We start from the raw sequence: 16,148 nt of genomic DNA, 5'->3' as shown, positions 1-16,148 counted from the left end.
TGTCTATATAGTTTGTAAACATTATTTGAATTGTATTTGCTCTTAAGAAGTCACAAATTTGAATGAATAAATCCATGAACTCATTCACTGCCAGACATTTTCAGACTCTCTTTAACCCTAATGTTTGAAGAAATTTGAAAAAAATTAAATAAATTACAAAGACAAGTAAATTCGTCAATGGCAGTGAATGAGTGAAAAGTGTATACTGTACATTTAAAGCATGTGTTATTGCTACCCAGTTGTGTATTTTCATAGGCAGCGCAGCTGCGTCGTGGCACAAATGCTGGCGGCTGCAGATTTTTGTATAAATTTGGCAACTTGGCAGCCCGGTCCCCACCATGGGCAGGCTGGTGCAGCAGGTGTGTCTTGTAGATGCGTTTGGGGGAGTGACCATTTAGTGGCAGAATGTCGATTTAAACCTTCCACCTTCCAGTCGAGACTGTTGCACTATTAGTGCGCAACATTTAAAGGGAATGAAAAGAACCCTTTTGATTGGCCATGATTAAACTCCGCTGTGACCACTCACACAGCGGCGCAGCACTCCCTCTTGCAGTCTGCCAGCTGCTAAATTATCAACATCGGGTCTAACCCGCTTTCGCGGAAAATTACACCATGCTGGATGTACGCCAGTCATGAGAATAGAGACCAATGTGTAAAATGTTTAGTATGAATTCACATGTACTAATTAAAGTGAAGCAAATACTAAGATAGTGCCTAATCATACCATGAACTCCTCATTTTTGTCAACTCTAACTATACCTACTTGATCCCCTCATGTCAGTGCAGGGATGCAATTAATCTAAACAAATATGACTCCTTTCCATTAGTGCCCCTGGTAAGCACAACTTTTTCTTGTATTACACAACAACCTCCAATTATTTTCGTCATTTTGGAGTTGTCCTCAAAAACTCCTACTCCTGAGACTTTCAAACCCAATGAAGGGAGAGAGTAGAGCGTAAAAGAAATGAGAGAAAATAGGGCCTTTTTTTCTCCATGTATTACTACTGCTCACTTATAAGCGTTAAACGGTATATATTCCACAGCATTAGTATCACAAAACTGTGAGAGTGAAAGAGTCCAATATTCAACCTGACCTACTTCTTTGCCCCTCTCACCTAGCATTGGAACTACGGTTATGTTCATTTCTTTCCATCCATCTTTTATTGATTCAATCTTGATGTCATGGTAACGTATTTTGAAATTAAACGAAATTCTATAATCGAAGTCTTAAATGGAGGTACAATAGTTTAAAATACATGACTAATCTGGAAGTTTTATATCTAATATATCGTCGCTGTCATGTGAAAAACACCTATGTCCATTTTTTTTTTTCAATTTTCTTATTTTTACGTGAATGGTGTGTCCGCATTACAGACATCGCATTAACTTGTAAATGTAAAAAAAAATTCCAATATTGGGCATGTGTTTTTCACAGGACAGCGATGATGTGTTAATTTGTTGGATGAGTACAAGGAAAGACAACAGGTGAAGTTTGAGGATTTTCTTTTCTTCTGTTTAGAAATAATTTACCTTAAATTTTAGTGACTGAGGTGTAAACATTACCAAATTTGGTCATATTTAGGAGGTTGCTGTCTAAAATGTGTATAATTTGCTGCTTGTCCAATTTTTTGGACGCTAGGCTCATCGGAATGCCAGTTTAATTTAAAACTACGGATGTGTGATCATCTATCCACATGTAATATTTACCCCAACTACTAAATAAACAATGTTGTAACCCATGTTTAAATAAACCGTACAAATCTTTTTTTGTGCATTTGCAAGCTGTGATGAATCCAATTTAAATAAACGCTAGTGAGATGCCCAATTAACACGAGCCCAGCATGAGTGCGAACACCTTACTGTGACAAGCAATCAACCAACACCTCTGTCCTCTATTCCCAACCGGGGAGAGCAGGCAGGCCTTAATCTGGTAACAGTTTATCGAGCAGCCCCAGCGTGCTGTGGCGCCCGCTGCCTTCAAGTTAAACACTGAAGGTGAGGAATCAGTCGATGATGCTGCATCACAACACGTAATTACTCATGAGATGCTTTTTTACAAGCGATAAAGCGGAGAAAAGAATCAATCATTGGCTGTGTAATTACTATCACTGACTTTTCCGCAAAGGACCTGTGCCTAAGAAAGAAACTACATTACAATGCATTCAGGTGGAGAGAAAATGGGAATAATATCAATTTGAGCACTTGGATGGTTTGAAAGCTTAAAGGATAGAAGGCTTTGCTGTGTGTGTTCTCATGTGCGGTCCAGCTGGCAAACATTCATCAGCTTCTCTGAATGGGCATTTAACGGAAATATTGAGGGGGTTGGAAAACAACCACAGTGCATTGATGCAGAGGACACTTTGAGATCATTAAGAAGGTGGTGGGGGTCAAACGGTCCTGACAAGTTAATGGCTGCTGAAAGTAGAACAGAGGAACATGGGCCTGTCTCCAGCTGAATGGATTTGGTTATTATTACTGTTTTGTTTTTTTTGTTTTTTCATTGACAAATCCAGGATGAAAGGATTACTTCCAGTTAATTAGTGACAAATAGTGTCAGAAGTGGGATCATTTGCTGTGTGGCCATCAAAAGGCATGTCCTGTTTGACTCACCAATGGACAGATTGGTCGAGACATAGGTGAAGCACAAACATAACTGGTATTGGCCCCATTTTAAGACTAGAGGTGATCTGAACAGATAAAGCTAGCAAGGCTAACAGATCTACTCATCCATAGCCTTTTCATTTCTTATTTTCCTCCTCTTGGATTAACACCAAGTATGTATGAAGACTGTCTCACCTTGTTAGCTGGATATTTTGCTGCACCACAGAGGGTTATAATCTGGCAAGGGCAGCAGATAAGAGAGTCAAAAGTGCTACCTTGCTCGCCTTCTTAAAAGGGCTTTGTAAATTGGCGGATTCAAAGACGAGATTTCAAAAACATGTGATTTAGTCGACTTCAAGCTTTAAAGGATGATACAGAGAAGTAAAGTCGCCTTGTTGTCTGGTCGACTGAGGGGTTCAACCCCTAGTTTATGCGCAAGTGAATGCCACTCATCATGGAGGAGGAGTCTTGTACTGCATGACTATACCTAAAACGCAGTCGCTAAAGCATTCTATCTTGGTATGGTCGAAGAAAAGCCAAGGACAGCCAATGGCGAAAGAAAGCGAGCGACAGAAGGGATTAACATCACCTGCATGGCACTGAACCAAACTACAAACAGTGTGCCAGGTCACGCCAAGGGAGGATGGAACCCAGTTGGTGGTGATGGCACGCAACTGGGAAAATGCTGTAGGCATGTTGCGATTACAGGCAGAAAAGAAAAAGGGATCAACTTTCATTTGTTTACTCTTGGTCTTATTTGAGGATTTCTTCCACCCTCAGTCTTGTTGTTTGAGTAAAAGTTACAAATAAAGTAAACCTCACTTGTTGAAAACTCACACTCTTTAATTAAATTCTGCTGCCGCATGTTGAATATGTTATTTGAGACGTAACTATTGGCCACAACAAAGAAGGTTCTGCTTTCATTACTGTTTGTTAATAATTGTAGTGATTACATTTTGGGGAAGGTTCAGAAAAAGGAGAAAATAGAGGATTTATGTTTTTCATTTTTGTTTATATTGCAAGATTAGACATTTTCCATTCCTCCGTATTTTTCTACTTATCTGTATCTGGGTTACGGGAAATCCAAGCCTCCCTGTTCCCGGCTTTTTCCTCAAGCTAAGGTCCCGGCGGCATTCCTAAACTGAGAGGTTGTCTGTGCGGTGTGCCTTCGGTTTCCCACTTGGGCATGGCAGAAAGACCACACTAGGAAGATGTCTTTATTAGATGCCAAAGCTACTTCAACTGGCTCCTCTCAATGAGGAGCATCAGTTAACTAAATAGCATTTAACGTTCAATATGACACAGTACATCATTCGTTACTTCTGTGTTGTAGCTGTTGGCGGTAAACAGTGAGCTCAGATATGTGCCACTTGATATGTTTGTAGAAATAGTTAACTATCAAAAACACTAAATCCAAGAAATTAAATCCAGGAAATAAATACATTTTGACATGGAGGCATCTGTGAAGGCATTCATTTCAGTGTGGATCCCAAATATGATTACTTCACCCTGGTAGAAGTCTGTCTCTGATTGTATTCATTTTTTCATCAGAACTTCTTCTGGCCGTAACTGCTTCTTGGGTGTCTTCCCAGTGAGTCTAGGCTATGACTAATGCCTCATAAAAACAAGGAAGTCAATGATTTTATCCTTGATTACACATCTACTGTACTGTACAAAAGCCCAGCTCTGGGGCTATTGTCATCATCCCAGATGTCCGAGCATCTTTAGTAACTGTCTGCAAATCAGTACAAAAACAACTTGATTGCTTGTTTCTTCTGGGCATTCATTTTCGGTACAAAATATCATAGCGCATCTCCCCTTCCGTTTATCAAGTGTTCGTCAAGACAAAAACAGTTTGGAGATTGGAGAGAATCAACAAGAACTGACGTGTGTTCATGAGCTCGTCACAATTACTTCACAAATCAATTTGATGGTTTGTTTAGTAGATACTCAAAATGTCCTCATTTCTACCTTCATTCTCATTCTTACCCAGCGAGCAAGCTGAGGAGAACTTCGGAGTTCCTCATCACAGGAATACCCAACGGACCAAGTGTTCTCTATTTGATGATCCTGTTTGTATTCTGCGATCGTGCTGCTTCCATTGCGGTAGAAGCAGAAGACAGCTTTATATGGCCAAAAGGCCACCTCTAAGTGCTCCCAATCTAAATACACCTTGGAGTCTTCCCATTCAATCCCATTTCTGAAATGATTCGGTTATATTTTGCGCTGGCAATGCTTGGAATAAGATTTGAGACATACGGTAGAGTAAAACCTGAATGCAGGCTAATTACATTTTACAATGAAAGGATAATCCTCGGCCACAAGCCATTTTTAGCTGCATGTTGATACCCTTAATTTAAACAAATAGGTGGTGTCCAGTGATTTAAAATGAATAAACCTCCACTAAGCCATGAAGAAATGACCATATATCAAGTAGAGCATACCTGAAGGAAAGTGCTCATTGATCGGCCAGTTGTCCACTTGTAACGTGGCATTTCCTCCATTCCTGGTGAATCGAACCAAATGGTATTTGCCATCATTTACCGCTGTGGTCATTTCCTTAACGCTGATGTCCACCGTCCCAATGTTGAAGGTCACACCTACTTTCCCTTGTTCCTGTAGAAGAATCAGAAGGAGGGAAATGAGGAAAAACAAATCCAAAATGACTGCTTGTGGTCAGGATATGTATCGATTCATTTTCTACGATATGTATACCAGATATAAATGGGTCTGACATTATTGATGATTTGTTGTTTATCTGGATTTAATTTACCCAAATAGTTTGGGCATCGTCGAGCCTTTACATGTTGTCGCTTATTCATAAACAATCCCAAAGCTACAGGCGCACCATGTCGAATCGAATAGTAATCTGACTGAATACAACCAAATCAAATCATTTCATTTTAAAATCGTTACGTGCCCGAATCGCATGCATCGAGAATCTTCTTAGCGGAGAGATGCAAACCCCTACTTCAAAGACTAAAACAAGACCAAAAAAACTCACTACCCTGTCATGGTTACATTGAAGTCATTCATTTCTGTGGGCTGTCAAGTGTGTTTTTATTGTGCTACCTTGCATATTCAGGTATCTTACAAGAGTTCCAAGAAAAATATGTTTTATAGAGGCAGGTGACGATAGGGAACAACCTGCTTTCCGTGCCATTTGTTTTAATCCCCTGCTGGTAATTTTTGTTTAATTATCTCCTTTTAAAGCCGGAAGCGCAGGGACTATTTCTCATGACAAAATAGACATTACAAAGGCTTGCAAAAGGGGCAGACATGGCACACCACTTAAACCTGCCGACCCCCATTTAATGTTGAATGCTCTTTGGTACGACAAGAGCATTTAATAAGGACAATGTTCCATATATTTAACCATTAGAGTCCATTAGGCTTTACCGCCTCTTATATCATTGTCAAATATGATCTTAAAACTGCGAGTTAAAGGGAACTGTAGCACACAGCAATGAATGAAGTTACTCATCCGACATAATTCCTGATCTATAGATAACAATAATCAGTAATACACAATCTTCTTTCATGCAAAAAAAATACTGAAGTGTAAACTGATTACCGGTATATAGTGTTTATTTTTGGACACAAATAATGTTATTTAAAGTACACAGTTAAACGAACAAACTAGGCAAATACAGGTTGCAATCGATGTATTTTCCCAATACCTTCAAAGTCTTCAAACTGCAAAGGTAGTCAACGGACCTGCAGTAAATTTAATACCTCATTCATATTTAACTCATTCACTGCCAACCATTTTCAGAGCCTCTTTTACCCTAACGTTTGAAAAGAATTTGAAGAAAATATAACTACACGAAAGGCCGGACTATGAAAAGACAAATACATTCGTCAATGGCAGTGAATGAGTTCAAATCGAACCAATGCTACTTTATTTATGAACCGGAAGGTGGCATGCCATTACTGTGTTCCCCCAACCCTCATGCAAGGCATTACTGAGTTTCTCTCCTTCGCAACAATCTCTAGGTTTGATAATAATGGAAAAAGAGTGTCAGCAAGAACATAAGAATGCTGTGACTAAATGGCAGGGGAAAATTCAGAATGGTGCACTTAACAGTCTCTGTCTGTGAGATTGTACTAACAGACACATGTGGAAAAATAAAAGCAGATTGTGCTGGAAAGGAGTTTTTGCATCTGGATAATACACACTTAAATGCAAATGGGATGTGAAAAGTAGTTATTGTCGCTGTGGACGCTAACTGCATTGTCCACTTTATTTTCACTTCTTAACATAATGGACTGTGCCTATTCTTTCGGTCGACGAACACCATGTTTTTACTGAGCGTCTCAATGGGCCGGTAAATGGTCCTTCAAAACACCAGGTTGGACCAGGAAGCCATTCATTTAAGATCTGATCGATGTACCTTTGTTCCCAACAAGTCCAGTTTTTAAAATGTTACATACAGCATTCTGCGAGAGCTGTGAACAATCAGATTTACATTTACGGTGCCATAACTATAGAAAGTCCAAGTATGGACTGCTACTAAGCTAAATGCTAAATAAACACAAATTCGAGTTATGTGAGGGACCGTTTTTGAAATAATATTGCACGATTAAACTCTGATCAGGATATACAAAGTGACAATTTGTGTGATGTTTTCTAGGCTAGCAAAGTATCAATGAGATTGCGCGGATGTTGTTTCACTTATTTCAGTAATCAGTAATAATAGTCGCTGTGACCTTCTGATTTGGTCAGTGCAGGTACATCAAAGCCACATCACCAATAGTGCAAACTAACACCTACCAACACAAATCATCACTCCCAATTTCTGATGTACACAAACAACAAAACCTCTGCTCCCATTGCCAAGTTCCCCCCTACCACTGGACAGAAGAAAATATATGCTGTTGAGCTTAGTTAACCTTCTGTCCTTCCCACTTCCTCCGTGGTCTGGCCCACTCCCACACTGCACCAATGTTTGATTGACAGATCCAATTACGCTTTTTATTGGCCCGTTGCTAGCACGGTGGGCCGGCTCTTCATTGTCTCCCGAGCAAAGGCTTTTGTTCCCTCTAGTGGAAAAGATGACGGCCACTATTCGAGCCGTATTCAACATAAGACGTGGACAAAATGAATCAAATAAAGGAATTGCAAACAGACAGAAAACATCAGCCTAGATAACTTTGAAAGGAGATCAGTTCAAATGAGAAGAGAGTTGGGAAAGTGTAAACTTTTTGCTATGATGAGTAATGATAATGATTACAATGAATGGTTGTTTTTTATTGCACAGTATGCCAAGTGTGTCTAATATTGTGACCATCGAGTGTTTGTAAGAGCCTGTTATATTCTGTGTAACAAACACTGACACATGTAATTCCAGTGAGTAAATCCTACATCCGACTGCTTTGAGCTGGCTCTGACTTGATGGCACAAGAAGCCTCTGTGGTCCCACGTGACCCGACACACACTGTCATCAGTAATCAGGCCCGGCGCAATCCAATTCAATGGCGATCAATGCCTCCGACACATGGAGTGCCGCGGGCGGAGTGAGAAAGAGATGATCAGTTAAAGCAGCGCTGGCCGATCCTTCAGACAGCTATCTCAGCTTTTAACAGACAGCCGCTGCACAGAGATGAGCTGCGCACAATGGACTTCATCCCCAACTCACTGAATGGTCCTTTTGCAAAGCCACAGAGCCTGATACACAACTGATAGCTGTTTTTGTGGCGGTGAAAAGCTGACAACACGGAAAAGAAATGATCACTACGTGCCGGATATCCTCAAGGAGAAGATGGACTTTAAGGTCAAAAGCATGTTATTAAATTGGGAGGTTTTCCTCCCCTCCCCTCAAAACGTATTGCATTGCAATCAAACCTTGATTGAAATCTGGTACGAGTTGTAGCGGGATGACTCCGGTGGATCTATATTAGGTCTCTGGTGGCAGGAAGAAAGATGTGATATCGAGAAAGTGAACATTCAAACGTCCCAGGAGGAGGAGTTTGGGTTACATATCCAGCCTTTCATCTGTCAGAACCTCCCAAGAAAACTTGTGTGGTCAGGGGCCATCATAACCGGATAACGCAGGCAGTGGAAGTCCAATCAATACACTGGACAAGCTCAGACAAAGTGTGGCACCGTTAGATTGATGGACCTGGCCTTCAGAGTGCTAAAGCTATTCATCTTCACTAATTGACAGAGGTAACTCATAGACTATAGATTGATTTAGTCCTGTGCATGCATGCTAGACATTTGTACAAAGGGTAGTGCGCGGTGTTGTGTGCTTGGCCTTTAGACTGTGCAGAATGTACAAACAATACTAGAGACACATTTGCACTGCACTGTAACTGACGTATTTTGTTTTACATCCTTGAATTTATGAAAACCAAACCGACAAACCCATTTACTCTGAGAGACGGTCTTTGTTCAAGTACAACAGCCAATGTTAGACCTTTGTATAAAAACCTTGGGGAGACATTTAATTATGAAAATATTTTCAGTTCCACATTTTCAATTCATTATGGCATCCACTAAAAATTAATAAATTAACTCAAGAAAATTAAAAGTAGCAATAGTAAGTGATGAATATGACATGCATTGAATGGTATATTTTTTAAAGACTAATATAATGAACTTTACCGGTGTTTTTGAAAAGAATGGTAGAAAAATCATACAAACAGTCACCCACTGGATGATAGTCATAAGCACACCATTTGAATCAAGCCTCATTATGTTCAAACCGTTCCGTACAGTAAACACAGACAAAAGAAACGGCCATTCCTATGGCCATCCTGTGCTATAATATTTGATATTTACCCTAAAAAGGTCAAGGTAGTTCAAGGAAAATGACTGTTCATTTTCTGCATCTCACAGGGATCAGCGTCCAACAAACATGCAATGCTCTAAGTGACTGTAAGGCAATACGCCATATATGCAGAGACTCTAATTTGCCGATCCGTCCTCCGTTCGCGAGCTGAGCACCCTTCCGTCATCGTCCCTCCGCCCTTATTCATTCAAATAATCATCCTCCGACCGCGTCCGTCCTTGTCCTTTTAAAGCGCTTCCGTCCTTACATTTCGGCTTGGGGAGATTTTTATGCTCTAGATATGTTCCAAACAAGGACATACTTCGCATACAAAAGGATAAGATTCGTACTAAATGTTAACAGTTAGTTATTAACAAAATAAAATTGCCAGCCACCTTTTCCCTCGTCAGTGAACTGGCGTCCTGTGGCGTAATCTTTGGTATTACATGGGTGGAACCACCAGAGGGCAGACTATGCCTACGAGTGCAATGTTACCGCAGGGAAAAAAAGGACTCGACAATGTTGTGCAGGCAGTTAAGCAACGTCAGTGCCAGTCATGACAGTGATTTAAGAGGTCTTCTTATTAAGCAAACATATGCTCCGGCAACAGTGATTAATAGGAGCAAACATGGCTTTACGTCAGGCTGTCATATGCACTATTAAAAAAAAGCATTTCTCTCATTAATGATTGAGGGTATCAAACATTCATCCACACACTCTTAATTGTCTGTAGAGCTACACGATTTGATGTTAGGACAGCAGGCGCCCAGGTTCTGCTGCCTCTAAAATATTGATCACACCTAGAAGAACTGAGGGATCCAACATGAGCTATATTTCACACCTGAGAGCGCCTGGAACTTCATCAAGTGGACGGGAACAAAATGGCTTCCACTTGGCTTTACTTAGCGCCACTGTTAGGTAACCTTCTAGCGGCTATAACGTCAGTGCCCTGAAGTGCCAGCGAGTGTTAGCTCAGATTGAGGCGCAAGAATTACTGCATTTTTAATACAAACATAAGAAGCATTGCCAGAGAAGGTAATGGCTTTGACTCCTGCACTCGGGCTCAATGTCAAAGTGAGAGGCTCGCACTTTGATCCTCCGCCACCGAATATGAATCACACAGGGTCAGCCTTATCAATTATTTACAGCCATTCTCTCTCCATTTCCTGTTTGTCTGCTCTTGTGGCTGTAACTTGCTCTGACACTAATGGCGGACCGCCTGGTGAAAACATTTATCAGTGTTAGTGCAGAGTCCTCTCCGGCGCTACATTATCACTCTCAGCCTTTTGGAACGTTCCAGTAGTAACTGTGCGCCGATCTTAATCCGCATTAACTTCACTTTACTGTACGTGTCTCGGCTGCAAGTGAAGTCCTTGAAGAAACTTTGCTAGAAACTGCCAAAGATTTCAAATGCAATTTACTTCTACTAGCAATTTTGGTTCTTTGCAACCTTGTTTGTTCCCCTTAAATTTGTTCCTCCAACAGGCTGCCTTAAAAACAACCCAAGCACATTACATTTTTATGCACTAGAAATGTGCACACACTTTTTCTTTTCACAAGCCCATAAACACCTGAGCACATTTTCAGTATAATTTGCCTTTTTTTTTGTTCATTACCATCACCATCATTCCTTTTAGAGCCTGAACAGCAAAGCACCATGCTTTTCACCACACACTGTCATTTGATCAATATTGCTTTTTGACATTCTACCTTGACTACAATTTCTGATTTTTGGCTCCAATGATGTCTATGCAAGGGGGGACACAAACTCAAACACTGTACTGATGCAAAGTCAATTAAAAATGAATTCAAGGATATTTCTATAATGTTGCTAATAATACACTGGGTGTTATTTTCAATGAAAAAACAGGTTGCTCTAAATAGAGTAGCTATATTTATCTGTTGGTGGAGAATACAAAGAGCGACGTGACTGTGCGACATGACTGAATAGTTGCGTTGAGTTGGGTCGCATCCTGATGGCTTAACTCATTCACTGCCATTGACGGATTTACTTGTCTTTTCACAGTTCAGCCATTCGATCCCAGGATGTGTTTGTAGGAACGTTTATGATAGCAAGGAAGCATCCTCTGAGGTGGCAAGAGGTAATAATCTATGGAAAATTGAAGCATTAGACACTCCACCACAATCCTTTGGACCTTTTTTTTTTTTTTTTTTTAATGGTTCCAATCTGTCTTCTATGGTCCGCTGGAGATGAGATTCATTTTAGTTTGATTTGAAATTCATTTACTTTCTGTGATAACATCAATTTGTGGTTCCCCATTTGCATGAAGCAATGGAGACATCCACTGCTGCTTTTCATGTTCACAGAAATACATTCAATTTAGGAGGATGTTTTTTTAATTCCATACAAAGCTGAAATGCACTGCCACAGTCAAGTTATGGGAAAAGCACAGAAGAGACCTTAGTAATGTGACAATATTTTTACTTCCACATATTTACACATAACTAATTTGATAAGGACTATAAACCCAGTAGAGCTCTGAGGTCAGCAGACTAAGGTCAATTAGGGGAGTCCAGAGTTCAAAGCAAACATGGTGAAGCAGCATTTACCTGTCATGCTACACACAAATGGAATGCTTTTAACCAGGGGCGGAGCCAAGGGTGAGACTGGGTGTGCACAGGCCCACCCAGATTGAGAGACTGCCCACCCAATGAGGTTGATGAAAAAATTATAGACTTTAATTTTTTTTGTAAATTATTATTAAATTATTCTTGAATTTGTGTTTCATTGTGTTTTTTTATTTGATTGAATATTAAGAGTGGTCTTATTGTGAAGAGATAAGCCTCCCAAGCACCCACACATCACACATCATCAAATTCTGTGGTGAGTACACAATTTACAGTTTATAATAATAGAAAACTTTCAGACAAACAAACGCCATATAAGTCTCTCAATTAATTAATTATTTGTTCTGTATCATCTTTATCATTGCTTCCCTCATCTCATTGCACTGCAGCCGGACTAAAGGGGTGTAAAGCAGCAGCATAGTCCAACGCCTTTCACAACTACTGTGGCGAGTACGCAGACGTTGCGCGCCATAAGTCATCGCTGTGCGCTAGGCGGAAGTGCCAGCAAGTTTCACTTTGCATCTATATCCGTTATTTCATATTGATAAAATAATCCCCTGCTTTCGAGCTGCATTCAAGTCAACTCCCTTATGACTGGTTAATGTAAACGCCATTTTTTAAAAGCATTCACTGGCAGACATTTTCAGACTCTCTTTTACCCTAAATTTTGAAAAAAATAAATTCCTGGGACTGAATGGCTGGACTGTGAAAAGACAAGTCAATTTGTCAATGGCAGTGAATGAGTTAAATGAGTTAAAGGTGTCTTGCTCTTCATATTCCGCCATCTGCTAATCAAACGGATGCATTTATTTAATGCATTTTAAAGGTGAAAACAAGACAGAAGTAACACACAGAGTGGGTGACACTACGCTATGTGGGATGAGTTAGCCAATCAGAGCCCCTGCTGATTAAAAGCGTGGCACGTCTCAGCAGCTGTCGAAATGTGTCACTTCTCTATCGAATTACATCCACATAAGTTTGAAAACAGAAGTGAAAGGACACATCATCAAAAAAAAAAAAAAAAAATTGTTTGACCCCAAAAAACCCACACACGCATTGATGCCGAAAAGGGAGAGAAAAGAGCGCGTTAAACTGGAGACAGCCTGTGCTGTAAAAAAATAATTCTGAGACCCACCAGAATATGGGGCAACAATGAGTGATTTCACCCATGGCATGCCTTTGAAAATATGACAGCAAACAAGAATTAGAGTACTTACATTAATAGTGTTGGAGTATGTAACCTACACCTCTAATAACAGATACAGAGGGGAGAATGTAGGTCACTCTGTCCCTTCTAATTCAAAGAACATAGATGTGAGAGACCTATTTCTTGATTACGTTGGACACTTTCAGGGCACGCTGTCATCAAAACACGTCTCCTCTAAACTTCAATTTATGTTCAAACTATGACAGGGAAAAAAGGTTTTATTTTTGCACTCCGAAATAATTTTCTCGCACTGGAGTCTCTTAACATTCTTCCGGGGTGTGCTTGTCCTCCCTCGTCAGTTATTCTTCCAGATTATTTTTCTCCTCGCTCTGTCGTAAAAGGAATTACTTGTCATGAAATTAATTGGCTCAAAAGTAATAAGGCACCAGGCATTTTTAAAGGCAATTTTCTTGTTCATAAAATGAAAGTGCAGGAAGATAAGTGCGTATCACAAGGCTGAGCAGATAGCGCTCGTTGCTGCCTGGCTCGTTCCCAGTTAACAAGGATGCCTGCAGAGAGGAGGCATGAAATGTGATTGCAATGCAAGTAGATGCCAATGTCATTACAAACACCATTAATGCTAAATCAAGCGCTGCAAGTGATTGATTGTGGCGCCGCTGTGTATGCTGGCGAAGCGCACGCATGCACGTAATACTCGTAAGCAGGTCGGAGTGCAAACTGTTCAATGGAGGATTTAGTAAGAAATGATACAAATAGCCTTAATAAGCATTGCGTTCTGGTCAATTCTTGATGAGACAATTGTTGTAGCAACATCATGGCCACTGCGTCAGTGCAAACCTTATTTGACAATCATGACAAGGCAAGGCAGTTTCCTTTACTGTATATAGCGCATTTCATACACAAGCTAACTCAATGTTCTGTACGTAATTACATACGTAAACGTTTTCAAAACATGCGAAAGTGTTTTAAAGTGTTTACAAAAAGATTTGAGGAAATTTGATTTTAAAATTGCTTTAAAAGACCTTTGGGAATAAAGCATAGTTTTAACTTGGATTTGACAGCATTTACATTTGGAGCTAACTTCACTTTGGCCTCTTATTTTGCAGCATGACAACAAAATTCTGCTTCACCATACTTGCCCTAAACTCAAGGCTCTACTAATTGACTCAAGTCTGCAAATCTCACAGCCATACTGGGTTTTATTCAATGAGCATTTATTTAATGTATTAGGGACCCAAAGCATTCGCTGATTTATAGACCAGTAGCAGATTTTTTTCTATTCTACTGTTGACTGGGAGCCAGTGTAAAGCCTTTTGTCTTAACAATAAAACATATGATGGTTTATGTGTATATTTGCCCGACTATTGCGCAGGTCGAGAGAGTTCCGTTCCCACTCATTGATGGTGAGAATGGTTCTTTGTCTCTATAGGCTAGGTTCATACCGCAGGTCTTAATGCTCAATTCAGATTTTTAGAAAAAAACGGATTTTTTTGTGTAAGGGTTCATATTACATTTTAAACGCGACCTCGGTCTTGCCTACTGTATGAACACATGCGTCACAAAAGTGACCTGCATGCTAGACGACGTCACTCCCGACGTTGCGTTTGCGGAAGTAAATGTGGTCCATCGTGTCGGGGCATTTATACAGTGAAGCGATTAGGTATGAGGTAGAAATAAATACAGTAATTGGGGAAAATCACGAGGCGACGCTTTAATATCTGATTTCATGGAGACATCACTAACGATGACGTCACGTCACAACCGTGCATAGAAAATGAATCCATCGGAGCCGTGGCTGCTACGATCGCCATAAACATCCACTTTATGCTAAATTAAAGTAAAATATAAAGTCAATAGTGTTACTGAAAACAACTTTGTAGATTCGATCCCCCCGCTGCCAGCAGTCTCCCTCCGCCTGCGTGCAGCACATTTTGGGCTCCGGATGACGTCAATGTCGGATAGATGCGACTTGGCTGTTCAGACCGCGAACGCAAAGCGACCAAGGTCGCATTTGAAAAAATCAGAATTGAGCCTTTTAGACTGTCATGAAAAATTCAGATACAGGTCGCATATGGGCAAAAAAATAGAATCTGGGTCGCATTTGCCTGCGGTGTGAACTTAGCACAAGTGCCCTGTGATTGAATGGCAACCTATTCCTTTTTTGTTTTGCAGATAAACTCCCGATCCCTGTGACCCTGAACAGGATAATCAGTATAAAAAAATGGATGGATGCATAAAAGCAATTATGCATAAAACCATTTGTCATGACATAAATGAAGCAAAAACTTTTAAAGAATCATCAATACCTATATACAACATATAAGATGTAATAAACTCTCATGTATACAGTACGTATATCTGTTATAGGTGAATTTTGGAATAATTATGAAACTGAATTGAAAAGGTGTGAATCCCTTTCTGTGTTCAATAAAGGTTTTCCAAAATATAGTCTTACAAAAATATATAAATCAGGTATAACTAACTAACAAACATAAAACACAAAATAACATATGTAGACACGTCTACTCTAGGTGAATCTGTTATATTAGTGTACTTCATTGATAAGATCATCAGTCCACATGTATAAAGGTTTTTTGTTTGTTTTCGTCATGTATTTATGCATGTATATTCAATAAGAGTTACAAGTCACGCTTATACATCAAATTAACTGTTTTGTTTTTATTTTAGGATATATTATTGAAAATAAAAAAAAACTACTAGTGTAATAATTTGATATGAGTAATAGAGAACAAGATGTAGGTCTAGATAAGTTTTTGTACTTCTTCCTTCTCACTTTGAACATGTAGGACTGCGTTGAACTATGACATCCATTCATGATCTATTCTTTCTTCAAATTGTATATCTTGTGTATATATACAATCTTGTAATATGTTTATATGTTCAATGAAATAAAATCACCAATCAAAATCAATCAAATATGCAAATGCATATACATATTTGAACATAATTATTAATTAAATATGTATTAAATAAAACAAATGTAAATGTATATGATA

General features: G+C 39.6%; 1 protein-coding gene across 11 annotated transcripts in view; it reads right to left on the bottom strand.

The window, feature by feature from the left end:
• nrxn3b (neurexin 3b) overlaps positions 1-16,148 on the bottom strand; it is a 221,780-nt gene that overhangs the window by 33,338 nt on the left and 172,294 nt on the right. For all 11 annotated transcript variants that reach the window (XR_015084051.1, XR_015084052.1, XM_086019782.1 and 8 more), the window contains one exon: positions 5,046-5,217. Coding sequence is in view for 9 of the 11 variants with exons in the window: in XM_086019782.1 (XP_085875908.1) it covers positions 5,046-5,217 (172 nt within the window). In the remaining 2 variants the exon portion in view is untranslated. The remainder of the gene's footprint in view (positions 1-5,045; positions 5,218-16,148) is intronic.

The sequence above is a fragment of the Filicampus tigris genome, chromosome 20 (genome assembly GCF_054856515.1).
Source record: "Filicampus tigris isolate MCC_2025a chromosome 20, RoL_Ftig_1.0, whole genome shotgun sequence".
Taxonomy (NCBI): Eukaryota; Metazoa; Chordata; class Actinopteri; order Syngnathiformes; family Syngnathidae; genus Filicampus; species Filicampus tigris.
Note: the sequence above shows the minus strand (reverse complement) of the source record. Positions and strands in the feature narration are given on the sequence as shown.